We start from the raw sequence: 14,492 nt of genomic DNA on the forward strand, positions 1-14,492 counted from the left end.
TTTTTTTTTTTTTTTTTTTTTTTTGGAGTTAGGGTCTCACTCTGTTGCCCAGACTGCACTGGCACACTCACGACTTACCACAACCTCCACCTCCTGGGCTCAGGCAACCCTTCCACATTAGCCTCCTGAGTAGCTAAGTCTACAGGTGCACACCACCACACCCAGCCAGTTTTTAAAATCTTTTGTAGAGATGAGAGGTCTCACTATGTTGTCCAGGCTGGTCTCGAACTCCTGGGTTCAAGTGATTCTCCCACTTTGACCTCCCAAAATGCTGGAATTAGAGGTGCATGCCATTATACCTGGCTAATTTAAGTTCCATCTTCCCTACCAGAATGGAAGCTTTATGGTGGCACAGACTCTGTCCCCAGCAGCTAGCACAGAGCCTGCCATATGGCAGCAAGGGCTACCACTGAAGACTGTAAAGGTTGTTCACTGCATCAAAACTCCTGGCTGAGGAACCATGGGTGCTGGTATCCAGTCTTGCTCTCTGTGGTCCATGGTGCAGGGGTATCTGGCAGGTTGCCATCTGTTATTTTGCAATGTGTGACATATGGGCTGGCTGTGGCTCTGTGGTGGACATTCATAAAATATTATTTGCATAAATGACTGAAAATGGATGTACACGATCTTTGCTTATGATTTTCTGCAGGACTTCATGCCAGTCACCTTTTCACAGCCTCATTGTCTTTATCTGTTAAGGAAACAATTAACATCTATCTCATAGCATGATTATGAGGATTGAATGAAATAATTCATTAAAAAGTTGGCACAGCCGGGCATGGTGGCTCAAGCCTGTAATCCAAGCACTTCAGGAGGCCGAGGTGAGAGGACTGTCTGAGCCAGGGGGTTTAAGACCAGCCTGGGCAACTTGGTGAGACCTCATCCCTTCAATAAAATAAAAAAATAAGCTGGGCGTGGTAGCACATGCCTGTAGTTTCAGCAACTTGGAAGGTTGAGGCGGAAGGATCGCCTAAGCCCAGCAGGTCAAGCTACGGTGGCTGTGAGCATGCCACTGCACTCCAACATGGGTGACAGAGTGAGACTCCAACTTAAAAAAAAGACTAAAATTGTGAATTTTATGTTATGTGAGTTAGGTTATGGATAACGAACACTTCAGTTTAATAAAACCTGGCACAGAGTCTGGGACACAGTACGTGTTCAATGAATGTCGGTTGAATTCTATGATTTCCTTGCTTCAAAAATGCAGTAAAGCCTCAAACCTTCCTTAGCACCTCATTGTCCCATCCAGGATAATGTTTGCTTTCCTCTCATTCATTTTAGCTTAGAAGTATTTATTGTTGCCATTTTTTGATATTGGGGATATGATGGGAACAAGATAGATGCAGAGCTCCCCCCACCTCCAGAGTTTACAGGCTGGTAGAGGAAATTCTAAAGGGAAAATCACAATCCCGTATGGTCAGGACTATAGGGAAGAAGGGCCGTGGTCTGCAGGGAGGGGAGAAGGACACCTCACCCAGACAAGGGAGCACCTAAGGGAGACTTGAGAGTGATGTAGGACTGGGAGGAAGAATTAGCCAGGTGGAAGATGGATCCGTGGGGGAGGGTTTGGGGAAAGCAGGGATCCCAGGAAAAGGGGAGCAGAGCCTGCAAAGCCTGGGAGTTAAGAGAGCTCACCATGGGTTCCTGGACTAAATAACAGTTTGGTGTGACTGGAGCAGAAGCGAAGCTATCGGTACCAGATGAGGGGGGACAGGTGGGAAGGGGCCACTGGTGGTGAGAGTTCAGAATCCATCCTAATATTTTCCAGGCCACACGTGAACTGACCTTCACTTTCCAGCTGCAGTTCCACCATGTCCTGTTTACAATCTCTCTCCACAGCCCTTGCTCCAGCTGTGCCCTGTCGGTCCCTGTGACTTTGGGTACCTCTATGCCTCAGCACATGCAGTCCTTCCTCGCTTAGGCATTTGCTGAGAGACTGAGACAGCACTGTGTGGGTGCTGGGAGCCCAGAGGCTGTCAAAGCCTGGTGCCAGGTGCCACCATGGGAGAGATCCCAGGCTAATGGGGGAGGCAGCAGCACAGGAAGAAATAATTACAAGATAATGAGAGAAATGCTGCGATAGAGGGTGCTCTGGGCCTGAAAGAGGCGGGGCCTGCAAGGTAGAGGAAGGGCTCAGGGAAGGTGACTCTTGAACTGGGTCTTGAAGGACAAGGAGGCACCAGGCTCAGGGACAAGGAGTAAGGCAAAAGGGAATCAGTGAGTACCAGGAGAGGCTCAGAGTCAGGCTGGTGGGGTCCCAGGATCCTTGAGGTTCAAATGAAGGCTTGAGCCGCCTATCCAGATAAACACATACGAACACGCCAACATACTCACTTGCAGATCATTTTAAAGTGTCCTTGGTCCCTCTGGCTTTGCCTGAGCAAAATGTCCTCCTCACTTCCAGTTCCAGCCCACTGCCTTCACAGGCCAGCAAAGCTCCCACTTCAACTCTGGACTTTGTACCTGTCACCGGAAGTTCACTTGTTTATCAGGGCCATCAGCCTGAGCTGCTGTCTGCTGAGGGGTCTGCTGGACCCCTCTCTAGATCCCAGCTGTGCCAACCCCTGAGCACTGGGGGTGGAGGTGAGGCCTGCACCCATAAATCTTGACAAAAGCTTAGGAAGATGTAGAATGAGTCCTTCCCGTGGGCGGCACTGCCACTGTCTGCCCTCTGCCCCACCTTCAGCTTCAGCCCCGCCCGCCACCTCCCCAGGTGAGTCAGGCGGCAGCTCCACAGCCCGCCCACCTGTCCAGGTTCTGCCTGCTCCAGCCGGAAGCTTACTCCACGGACTGTGCACAGTTCCTGAAGGTGGGAGCAGAGGGGGAAGACACGGGGGGCCTTGAAGGGAATGCCAGGCTCTGCACAGATCCCCAGGGGCTCCTGGAGGCAGGAAAGCAGTCACAAATCAGAGTAGGGGTATGTGTCTGTTCATATCAGAGGGGAGTGTATTTGTTGGTGGAGGAGAGTGTGACCTGAGGGGGTGGGGTGACTGTGTATGTAGGGGGATGGGCAGGTCAGTGTGGGCTGTGAGTGCACCTCTTTGGGGAGTGTATATGTACCCCTGGTGGTTGTATGTGTGTGTGTGTGTGTGTGTGTGTGTGTGTGTGTGTGTGTGTGTGTCCTTGGAGAGATACATAGGGACAAGGGAGGGAGGAAAGGAATAGGAGTATAATTTTAGAAACATCAAATTGAATTAACTTCATTTCATTTGAACCAATTCTCATTTTCTGAGGATCTATTACTCAGGGTGAGGCCTACAGTAGTGAATGAGTGAATGAACAGTTGATCTCTTCTTCCTAATGCGTCCCTTCCCCACCTGCCCATTTATTCCCTCTCAAACTCCCCTTGTTCATCTCACAAGCACTCTCTGAGAACTCAGCTCCCTGCAGGCAGGGGCACAGAAGCGTCAGCCAGCCCCTGACCTTGGGGAGCTGCGGCCTTGAAATGACCAGTTGTGACTGGAAGTTGGCAGGGCAGGACGGTGATGGGGTCACTTGGGTAGGGGTGGGGTCTGGGACAACCTCATGCAGGTATGGTCTGATTTGGCCTTGGCAGATGGGGTGTCCATAAAACAAGTGCAATGGGGAGCAAGAGGGCGAGTGAGTTGGAAGGGGTGTGCCTGCCTGTCTGGGGTGTGGGGGAGGCGACTCTGGGGAAGAGGAAGAAGAGTTTGGCTTGAGGGTCCTGCCTGGGATGCAAGGCCTTGAAGGTCATGCTGAGGAATCTGCACGTGGTGCTGTGGGGCATTTGGAATGCCTGAAAGAATTTTAAGCACGCAAGTGATGGGGTCAGATTTGGGCTTTAGGCCCATCGCTCTGGGGAATAGACCAGAGGTGGAGGGAGACCAGATAGGTGATTATGGCTAGGATGGAGGTGGAGGTGGAGGGGAGGGGCATAGTCGCTTCAGAGATGTTTAGAGGAAGAACTAATGAGGTTTGATGGACCTGAGGAGGGAGGGGATCGTTAAGGTGTCTGGGTCAAAATGTGACAGAGTACTCTCCTCAATGATGCTTCTCTCCTAGGTACTTCCCTAGCCTGGCTACTCTGCCCCCAAGGACTCCCCTGATTCAGGTGGTCTACCTGCAGATACTCTCCAACCCTAGCTGCTCCTTTTCCAGGTACTTCCCTAATTTTGGTGCTCTTCCTGTAGATACTCCCCAGATTCAGTTGCGCCTCCCCCAGATGCTCCTTTTGACCCAGGTGCTCCTCCTCCAGGTGTTCTCCAGCCTAGACTATCTTCCTCCAGCGACTCCCTTAATTCAGGTGTTCCTCCTCTTGATTCTCACTCAGATAATTTCCTGATTCAGGTGATCCTCTTTTTGGACACTCCCTGGCTTGAACCTCCCTCTGGGGACAGAGTGTGAGCCTCCAGTAGGTAGAGGTGAGTGGACAGGAATTTGCATGAAGGGTAGAGATGGGCCAGCAGTGGCTCCTGACTCAGGGCTGTCCTGGGTGTGGACTTGGTCACCTTCCCTGTGTGTGGTCCCTACTTTGGTTGGGAAGCTCTAAACAGTTGCTGTTGTCTGACCTGTGGGAGCCAGGATCTACCTCTGCTGCCATTTTCCATCCTCAGCTTACCAAGCAGTGTAGCTGACTGAGCTCTAGGTTCAAATCCTAGGGCTTTGGTTGAGCCAATTCACCCTTCTTGGCTTCGGAGCCCTTGTCTAGAACGTGGGGATGATATTTATATCCACCTTGAGGGGTTTTGAGAGCACATTGCCTGGTGCCTGAATCCTAAGGAGCCCTCAGTAATTTCTAGAATTTATTTAATTTTTTTTGTAGCTTCTGGAGCTGGACCCTGCAGCTCCAGAAATAGCCAACTTCTATGCACTCAGCTTGTTTCTCTTCTGTTGACAACTGGTGTGACCAGTTGTCCAACCCCCAGAGTTTGTGCAGCACTCACATGGTCGTGAGTGTGGCCCGGAATGTGCACCCTCTGGCCGTTCCTGACACCCACAATTATATGTATTTTTCAGGACTTGTGCCCTGGGGCGACCTGGTGTCTGGGGGTCTCCTTGGAGCCAGGGGTCTTTTTGGTGAAGGCTGAGGCTCACCGGTGTCGTCAGGCCCCTCCATGAATGGGACAAATGAAAGTGAGTGACAGTAGGAGGGTGACTGCTGGGGTTAGGGGAAGGACCCTGCCTGCACTCTTTTTGGTTTCCCCAGGAAATCCTCTCTGGGGCCCACCCATAATGCTGTCCCTTTCTCTGCAGACCTTGTGGGATCCTCGGAGCTTCCCACAGCATCAGCCGTGGCCCCTGACCCAGGTTCTGGGACTCGGGCGTGGCCGGTGCTGGTAGGGGTTGTGCTGGGGGCTGTGGTCCTCTCGCTCCTCATTGCACTTGCTGCCAAATGCCACCTCTGCCGCCGATACCATGCCAGCTACCGGCACCGCCCGCTGCCTGAGACAGGGAGGGGGAGTCGCCCAGAGATGGGTGAAGATGAGGATGATGATGGCTTCATTGAGGACAATTACATTCAGCCTGGGACTGGCGAGGTGGGGACAGAGGGTAGCAGGGACCCCTTCTCCCTCTGAGCCCTGATCTTTGGGCACTCCCTCTTCCCTCAATGCCTGACAGCTTAAGAACTGCAGCTACCACTTGGGAGCTTTGAGCCTCAGGGATAGAGGTGGCTGGAAGAATAGAGGTGTCAGGGAAGGGAGAATTGACCGAGGGTAGAGCAATTTTTCCTTCCCTGACACTACCCACCAAAGTGACAGTGACTCTCTTTTGCTCAATAACACTCAATGGCTCCCTGCTGCTCCCAGGATAAAACCTGACAAGGGCTTGAGTATGAAAATAAGGTCCTCTGTGATCAGGTTTCTGGTCCTCTTGGTTTCCTTTCTTGCCTTCACCTATTTTTTTCTCTACTTAACTAAATGTTATCCTCCCTCCCCCAGCCCCATACAGTTCCTCCATGCACTTTGCTCATGTTGGTCCCCCTGCCTAGCCCACCCTACCCTTTTCCAAAACCCTAGTCCGTAGGCTATACATGGCCTGCCAGCATTTCAAATGGGCACAGGAGATAACATTCAAACAGGTGACCATCAGTGCTAAGCTTCTTAATGAAATCTTTTTCTATCAATAAAGTGTGTGATCTGGTTATATTACCTTTTTCACAGGGATTAATAAATCTGTGGTCATTTTGAATAAACATAAAAAGTTGTCATTCACTTTAATGTTCCTGAACTGGAATTTATCCCTCGAAGACACTGCTCAGATGACCTTTCTCCCAGGACATCTTCCATGAGCCCTTCCCTCTAATGGTACCCTGAGAGTTTCTCTAGTATTGCCCTGCCTACATTTTAATTTTAATTTGCTCTTACCCCTTACTGTGCCTGTCCCCACAGTGACACTAAGCTCTCCAAGGCCACAGGAGGTGTCTAATTTTGTGTCTTCAGATTTTTGCAGAAGGTGAGGATTGTGCAAAGGAGGCAGTTTTAAGACAGGAGAGACTCAAACTGTTTTTAATTGCAAGCAATAGGAAGGTGTTTAGGGGAGAGTCCTGCTTGTTGCATGGAATCAAAGGGACAGCTGGCTTGGGAGTGAGTGGCCCCAGCAGCCAGAGGTCAAGCATTGCACCTCTAGCACCCATTATTTAGGGGCATTGAGGAGACTTTCCATAGCTCAGACTCTCAAACTCTCAATTCCAAGATTCAAGGACTCGGGCAAGAGAATCTGTTTGGCCCAATTTGAGTCAAGTATTCATGGGCTTAAGACAGAGAAGCAAAGGAGATGAAGGCTAACGTAGTGAGGTACTTGAGAAAGAGGTCAAGGAGGGTTTGAGCGCAGTGTCTGAGGGGTGCCCATGGCAGTGAGGAAGCCCAAGAGTAGACCAGATCAGTGAGGGCTTTGGATGCCAAGACATAGAGCTCACACTGCAAGCTGGAGCAGCTGAGGCTCATCTGTGGACTTTATTTTTGGCAAGGGAGTGACATAATTGTTATGGAAAAAATCATTCTGGCTGCTGTGCAGAGATGGATTGGAGGAGAGAGAAGGTGATAAGACCTGACTAAGGTGTGGCATGGGAACAGAGACTCCAGAGACAGGAATGAGGCAGAGTTGACAAGATTGTTGACTTTGGATATGGGGAGTAGGAAGTGTCAACAAGTCCGTCCTGGCTTCTGGTTTGGTAGCTGGGTCCATCGAGGAACAGCAGGTTAGGGGAGTGGGGATTCAGTATTGGATGCAAGATTTCCGGGGGAGATGAAGCCCAGTCTGTGGCCTGGTCTTGGGAATATCCAGCAAGAGGGTCACTGATAGCAGAAGTGGATGAGATCGCCAGGGAGGGGCAGGGTGAGAGGAGGCGTTGAGGACAGAGTTGGGGACACATCTCAGGGGTTGTCAGCAGAGGATGGCTTGGCAGGAGAGTCTGGGAGGAAGTACCCAGTTGGGAGGGGAGCCCAGGTGACAGGACCCAGACCCAGCAATTGTTCCCAAGTTCAGAGTTGGTCTGACTCTTGTAGGCCAGGGAAAAGCAGAGGCTGCCTGAGACCCTGGAGGGAGACCCAAGCAGCGAACCTAAGGGCTGAGGGCATGTCCTGGCTTCTGAGGGAAGAGCTAGGTTGTCCCCTGCCTGTGGGCTCCCTCCACTTCCACCACAGAGGGGCTGTCCTGCATGCAGTTCTGCATTGGAGAGCAGCTCAGCTGTCCCTGTTCTCACACACTCTTTGGCACTGAGTCAGAACCTCTGAGGGATCCAGGAGAAGGTAAGGGTTAGACCCCAGATTAACAATTACTTTTGCTGAGCCTGTGCCCCACAAGAGTCCATGAGCTGGAGTTTCTCTCATAACATACTGGAGGTGGCAAGCCTGGATGAGCAGGGCCCTGGAGTAACAAGAACCTTGGGCCCTGTCCTTCAAGATCTTTGACTCCTTGGAAGAATTTGTTCCCACCATATTCTGCATGCCTGGCCCCAGGCACAAAGAGGGAACATGACCTGGGCCTGCAGGCTCCAAGGGCTGGGGCACTGGAGCTGCTGGGAGCCTGTGACTCAGCTGGGCCCTTTCTGGTTCAGCCTCTTCCAGCTCTGGGTCCTGGCCGCACCTGCCTCTGCCCTAACATTGCACCTGGTCCTCCATGTCTCAGCAGCTGTCGCTACCTACTGTGTCCTGGGAACCCCAACCCAGCCACCTGCTGCCTCATCCTTCTGCCTCCAAAGGCAAGGCCACATCCCTGTCACATGTAGAAGCCAAACACAACAGGTCACACAAAGCCACAGACATGAAGTTTAAGAAACTCCAGCAGCATCCTAGCAGAGGGGCAAAGTGAGTTGAGAGCACAGGTTATGTGGATTCAAATCTCAACTCTGCCATTTTTGCACTGTGTGACCTTGGGTGACTTATTTAGCCCCTCAGGGCTCCAACTTCCTAGTAAAATAGGGATCCTAACAGTACTTACCTCTTATGGTTATTAGGGTTGTCTCTGGAAAGTTGAACAGAGCAAGTGCTCTGCATGTATTAGTTATATCCCTATGGGTACCCTCAGGGCAATAGCTCCGATAACATGTAAAGAGTGTTAGTCCTGAGGGAGGAGCTTGCCATGCATCCCTCATTTCTGGACTGGAGATTGAAATGTCTCTGTTTCCCAGGACTCTGGTCAGAAGATCTGGTCAGGGGAGCAAAGGATTTGAATTAGAATCTCTGATGCAGTAGGATATAACAGCAACATAAACAATACCACTAATGCTCTAGCACTTTCTTACAACAGCCCTGCTGGGCGGGCTACCCCATTTTAGAGAAGATGAGGCTCAAACAGGTTAAATGCAATTTTCCTACTTCACCCAGCAATAACGCTGTTATCTCACCTCGAAGCAATAATAAAACAGACTCAAGGAAGCTACCTCTTGGCTGTTGGACTCAGTCCCATCTTGCCTGGGCTAGATCCTCTTTCCCCTTGTCCCCAGAGAATGACTGAGAAGTTTCAGGGTGTGAGCTCCAGGTTTGGCAGAGCAGGCCATGGGGGTAGAACCGGTAGATCCCATCCCTGGCCAGGCCTGGCCCTCAGTGTCTGTGGCCCTCCTGGTCCCTGGGGTGGTGGCATGGGCTATGCCCAGTGGAGTCTCATAGGTCCTCTGGGGAAGAGTCAGGAGGGCAGCCCCTGTCCTTATGCAGGAAACAGCATGAGAGGGGATGTGCAGGTCTCCTGGGGCTGCACATCCTCTCGGGAGACCTGAGTGTCCCCAGAAAGCCCAAGGTCTTATATGAGACATGACTAGATATGATGCAAGGACCACTTGGTCTGGCCCAGAATGGGCAATTTCTAGAGCAAATTCTTCCCATGTCAGATATGCAGGCGACATGTCTGAGAACCTAGAGTCTGACTATGAAACCCAGGAAGGACATGGGTCAAGTTTCTCTCTCTCCACACCTCGCCTGACTTTGGGTCCAGTGGCAGCCTCTAGGTCCAGAACACTCTATGCTGTCTATCAGCCCCCTCTTGTCTTTCTCATTACCGAATGCCACCTTAGATTTCAGAGTCTGCACCCTTCTTCGTGCTAGTCTTTCTTTCTGGGATACTCTTCCCAACTTCTCTGGCTTGACCAGCTGCTTCTCACCCCTCAGTGACCAGTTGAGATGAGCTATTTGGCCATTTCTTATTCTTTGTATTCTAAGACCAATTTCCAGAAGCAGCCAGCAAATCTCAAATCCCTATTCTGGCCACAGAACCCAACTCCCCTGATTAAAGTCTGTCCATGTTTTCTGGTGTCCTGAGGACAAAGTCCAAATTCCTTCACTGGACTGACAAGGCCACTAGACACACAAGAGTAAAGGAGAAATTTGGTGGGAGCAAGGGGAAGAACTCCCATCATGTGCTCTCACTGTCTCAGGAAGTGGGGGCTAAGTCTTCTGCAGAGAGTGGTGTTGGGGTGGGAGGTGAGCCCAGAGGTTGGGAATGCCGTGAGGAAGACAGTGGAAAGAACTTGAGTATCACAGAGGGAGCAGGAGCTGAGCAGGGAAATGGAGCATCACTGAGGAGCAGTTGCAGGCTCAGTTGAGTACTTGACTGAGGAGTTCCCAGTGAAACCACAGCTTGACTGTATAGGCTTATCAATAACCACTCACCGTGGGGGCAAGCGCAGTGAGGCAGATGGGTGGATTCATCCATGGTGGGGGTTTTGCTGGGAAGGTAGGACCCAAGGGTAGGGATGAAGGAGTTGAGGAGTATATCAAAGAGTGGGTGAAATGATGGGCCACAGAACCTTAACCAGATGTAAGGGAGGTAAAGACAGGAGGGGGTGATGAAGTGAGGAAGCAGCAGCATTAGGGAGAGAGGCCAGTGGACCGCTGGTAGCGATGTAAACTGAGGAGGAGCTTTGTGACATGATTTGAGCAAGCTGAAGGCAGGGGCTTGTGGTAAGTCTGCTTTAGTAGTTGAGGAGGCAGAAGCATTTCTGTTCTGCCTGTGCCTCAATTCAGCTTGGACCATCACCTGTCTTCTGGTACAGTTGGGTATAAAGATGCCAACTTCTACCCTATGGGATAGCCTCTCTGGGGGCACAAGTCCTAATCTCTGACTTGCATTCTTCCCTAGAGAGCCTGGCACTGGCCTTGCCCATGACAACTGCTTGGCCAGACGCTTATGCCAGTTAACCCTCTCCACACCCCCACATTCTAGGCCTCCGTGATGCTGTTTTCCTTCGGTGTCTTTAAAGAAATATTGTGAGACATGAGAAAAAAGGCCTAACCCTGTCTCAGATGAAAGAAAAAGGGTTTTCTCCCCATATTACATGATAACAGAGCATTCTGTGGTCCCCTAACAGCTGGGAGTTGGCTATAGTAATAGGTTGCTCTTGGGAGTGTAGGCAGAGTGAGGACTTCTGGGATGGAAAGCACAGGGCCTCAGGAAGGATAGGCACAGGGCCAGCAGGGGCAGTGGCCTAACTTCCCTACCCTTTCCAGTTGTAGGTGGGTCTCTTCCTGCTCCCTGCACACACCAAGTCTGAGTCCTTAAACCATCCAACAAAACATGCTCTGTGTTAGGCTCATACTGGGAACAAGAGGGACACACAGACGAGCAAGATGCAAACCCTGCTGGGACCAACTCAAGGAAACAGGTGCAAAAAAGAAAGCATTGCAGACTGGTTGGTGTCTACGATGGAGGGTGCTGTGGGCATAGAAAGGGGCAACTCACTAGTTTCAGGGGAGAGGGGAAGGGAAGGCTCTCCAGAGAACAGGGTCTTGAAGGACAAGAAGGCAAAGAGAACAGGACATATAAAGGCTGGGAGAAGTGAGAGAACACAGTGAGTTCATGGAAATAGCTCAGTGTGGCTGGCTCATGGGATTCTTTGAGGGGAGAGTGAGGCCAAGCCACATTAGGGAGCCCATAAGAGGTGGGCAGCCACAGACAGGTTTTGAGGTAAATTTTCATTTTAGTGAACTTCATCTGCCACGAGCCAGGAAGGTCTCTGAGGTGAGATGGGGAAGACACTGACAACGACGATAGCAGTCATCATTTTATTGCACATCTGCCACGATCACTCTGGCTCAAGTGTATGTGTGTGTTTGTGGTTGGGGAAAGTGGATTTCAGAGGAGAAAGGAACAAAAGTAGGAGAGTTGTAAGGAGGCTGCTGAACAATTCTGGCAAAGATGAAGAGGGTCCCTTCTAGTGGTAAGTATGCAGACGTGGATTACCAGACAGACATTTGTGAGGGAAACCAGAGGATTGGGTGATCTGTGGTTGGACTTGGGTGAGGAGGTAGTGGAGGTGTGGTCCAGGAGGTTAGTGGAGGTACCACACTCGAGTTGGGAGGAGTGGGAGCCATTTTGAATACACTGGGTATGAGGCACCCCTGGAGCACCCAGTAGGGAGGCTCTGTTGTGCTTGGTGTTCTGAGACATGCCCTGTCTCTCCCTCCTGAGCCTACTCATCTTGCTCCCTCCCTGAGTGTGCAATGCCCTTCCCTTCTGCCAGCCTAGCATCTTCTCCAAGAGAATCCTTGCTCTTGCCTGCTGAGAGCAATTTTCTCATCAGCCTTTGTAGCTCTGGTACAACATCTCTTTGGATGCAGGTTTCCTTTCCCTGCCTCTCTGGGTATCTTTCATGGGGCTTCAGGCAACTTTCCTTGTGAAGCAGGAAGTGATGAAACAGTAACTTGAGTGATGCTTCTGAGGATCTTTATCACCCAGGAGCTGTCACTGTGCGCCCCAGAAGAGGGGATTCCTTCCAGGGCTGACTCCCAGCAGAAAGTGGCTCTTACTGCCCCAGGGGTTTCAAACACCTCCCCCATGCCCAGGAGCCCAGAAACAGGCCAGCAGTGCAGGACTGCATAGGTGCAGAGTGTTCTGGTTTCAGAGGTAGAGGAAGCTGCAGCCTCCCAGCTGCCCTAGGAAATCTGTTGAAGGGGCCCTGCATAAGGAAGGTGCAGTCCCCAGAGAATGACACGTACTTAAAGCCTCATCTTAAACCAGTGTGTGAGCAGATGTGAAGGACTCAGGTCCCCCACGCTCTCCCTGGGACTGGAAACTCTCCACCTTTCCAAAGCTGGGCATCCACTCACCCTCTCCCTGGGAGCGCCTTGATACCCAAGAGGAGAACCCACAGGCATGGCTGGGAAGACCTTCAAGGCCAACATAGGTGTGAGGAGCTCACTTTAGACCCAGTGGAACGTGGGGCTGGGGCAAGGAAGGTCTCTGAGGTGAGATGGGGAAGACACTGACAATGACGATAGCAGTCATCATTTTATTGCACATCTGCCATGAGCCCCCTCCTTCCATACACAATGACATTTAGTCCTCACCATCGATGACCACAACCATGAACCTTAAGAAACAGAGGTTAGAGAGGCAAAGTCACTCGCCCAAGTCCCCCACCTGCTAGTGCTCCGGGGGGATCTCACTCCAGGCCTGTCTCATTCCAGGCCCTTGTTCTTTCCACTTTGTCACCAGTTACTCTCCTTGATGAGCGGGCACTGGTACAGTCTCTGGAGTAGGCAACAGTCACTCCCGTAGAAGTCCCTGCTGGTTGTTACATGACAGGGTTGATTGGATTGGAGGGGTGTTGGAAGCAGGGGTCAAGAATCTTCAGGGATTCCAGACATTTCTGTGCCTAGAGACCCCAGACACAGACAGGCGGTTCCATGGACACAAATACTCCATTCCAAGGAGACACACACTAGCCTTCCTGTGGTGTGATTATGTGGGAACACGTGGACTCTTAACCGCACATCACACAATCTCACGGAAGGGCTGACACAGCCCTGGGACACACACACACACACACACACACACACACACAGGCATAGTTCTGGGAACACAGAGGCAGGTGTGGGAAGAAGGGTTCTGGCTCCATCAGATGAGGCTGGCAATGCTGGATGTGGTCTCATGACGCTGGCCAGCAGATAGCTGTCCTGAGATGCTGAAGATGTTGCTATGGCCACTGTGGCCACTTTGGGTAGAGGAGGTGGCCATACAGATGGCGGGGCAGTGTCCACTCACACCCACCTGATACAGCAGCAGGCCCAGCAGCAAGAGCGAACCTGAGGCAGCCAGCACAATACCCACTGATAGCATGGCAGCCAGTGGCCGAGCAGGGGCAGGGGCAGCAGCTAGCCCAGCCAGGGTTAAGCCAGTGACCAGAAGCACAAGGCCACTGAGCAGTACCACGAGGGCATCGGCCCCTCCACCACTGCGCAGTAGGGCTACATGGTGGGCCTGGCGTATACAGTTCATGTCCTGCACGGCCGAGCTCATCAGCTGCTTCGCCAGAACCAGCAAGGCTAGCAGACAGAGCACTGTGCCTGTTGCTAGGCGCCACTCTCCCGAGCGGCTGCTGGTGGATGACAGCAGTGCCACGCCACCCGCCCCACAGCCTGCCACAAGGACCACGGCCATGGCAAAGCAGAGTGCAGAGCGCCGTGGCTGCTGGGACCACCATAGTTCCACCTGCTCTGCCAGTATGTCTGGGGGCAGCCCCCGGCCCCCAGGGGCTTGAGCCTCCTGTGCAGACATAGCTTGGTCAGGTAGAGGTCAGGGCAGAAGGTCAGGTTAGGGGTCAGAGGGTGCAGATCATGGCCTGGTGCCCCCACCACCTGCTTGGCAGCTACAGGCCCAGAGTCCCATTCCTCTCACAGTCCAGGCTGTGTTCACCATCACCTGCAGGGGAAGGATCACAGTCTTACCTCCCCAGTCCACCCGCCCCTTATGGTCTCACCCCAGAGCCTTGAGGATGATTCCTGAGAATCCTCCCTAGTGTCCCCTAGAATCCTCCCTGGGAAAGCCTCCTTGCCAGCACTGTCCTTGGGATTGCCTCTCCGATGACTCCAGGAGAGATCCCTCCCCCACAGGTTACCCCACCGCCACCCTTCCAGGGAATCCCCTTGCCCAGCCCCTAACCTCTCTGGCTCTGCCTCTTTTGGTCTCCTGTCTCATCCCGGCTGGCCGAGGGAGCTGGTGCCACAGTAGATGCTGGGACGAACAGCCAGAGATAAAGCCTCATTCAAGGCCCCACTCACATGGCCTCAGCTGTCACTGCTGGCTCCTGGGGAGGGGGG

The 14,492-nt window shown here is 52.1% G+C and overlaps 2 protein-coding genes across 2 annotated transcripts; one reads left to right on the plus strand and one right to left on the minus strand.

Moving 5' to 3' along the window:
* The first annotated feature begins 2,744 nt into the window (after positions 1–2,744).
* Positions 2,745–5,660, plus strand: CUNH1orf210 (chromosome unknown C1orf210 homolog). Its single transcript, XM_008058087.1, has 3 exons — positions 2,745–2,809; positions 4,978–5,094; positions 5,215–5,660. The coding sequence occupies exons 2-3, from the start codon at positions 5,076–5,078 to the stop codon at positions 5,535–5,537; spliced, it is 342 nt and encodes a 113-aa protein (XP_008056278.1). The 5' UTR covers positions 2,745–2,809; positions 4,978–5,075; the 3' UTR covers positions 5,538–5,660.
* Positions 5,661–13,255: 7,595 nt separating this feature from the next.
* TMEM125 (transmembrane protein 125) lies at positions 13,256–14,482 on the minus strand. The gene is made up of 2 exons (XM_008058088.1): positions 14,335–14,482; positions 13,256–14,094 (listed from the first exon to the last, which is right to left on the minus strand). The coding sequence occupies exon 2, from the start codon at positions 13,948–13,950 to the stop codon at positions 13,291–13,293; it is 660 nt and encodes a 219-aa protein (XP_008056279.1). The 5' UTR covers positions 13,951–14,094; positions 14,335–14,482; the 3' UTR covers positions 13,256–13,290.
* Positions 14,483–14,492: the final 10 nt, after the last annotated feature.

Source organism: Carlito syrichta, unplaced genomic scaffold, assembly GCF_000164805.1.
Source record: "Carlito syrichta isolate Samal-C Ts95f unplaced genomic scaffold, Tarsius_syrichta-2.0.1 Scaffold303210, whole genome shotgun sequence".
NCBI lineage: Eukaryota > Metazoa > Chordata > Mammalia > Primates > Tarsiidae > Carlito > Carlito syrichta.

Excerpts from the sequence above, each read along its gene's own strand:
- TMEM125 (XM_008058088.1), bottom strand. The coding sequence starts at position 13,950 with ATGTCTGCACAGGAGGCTCAAGCCCCTGGGGGCCGGGGGCTGCCCCCA.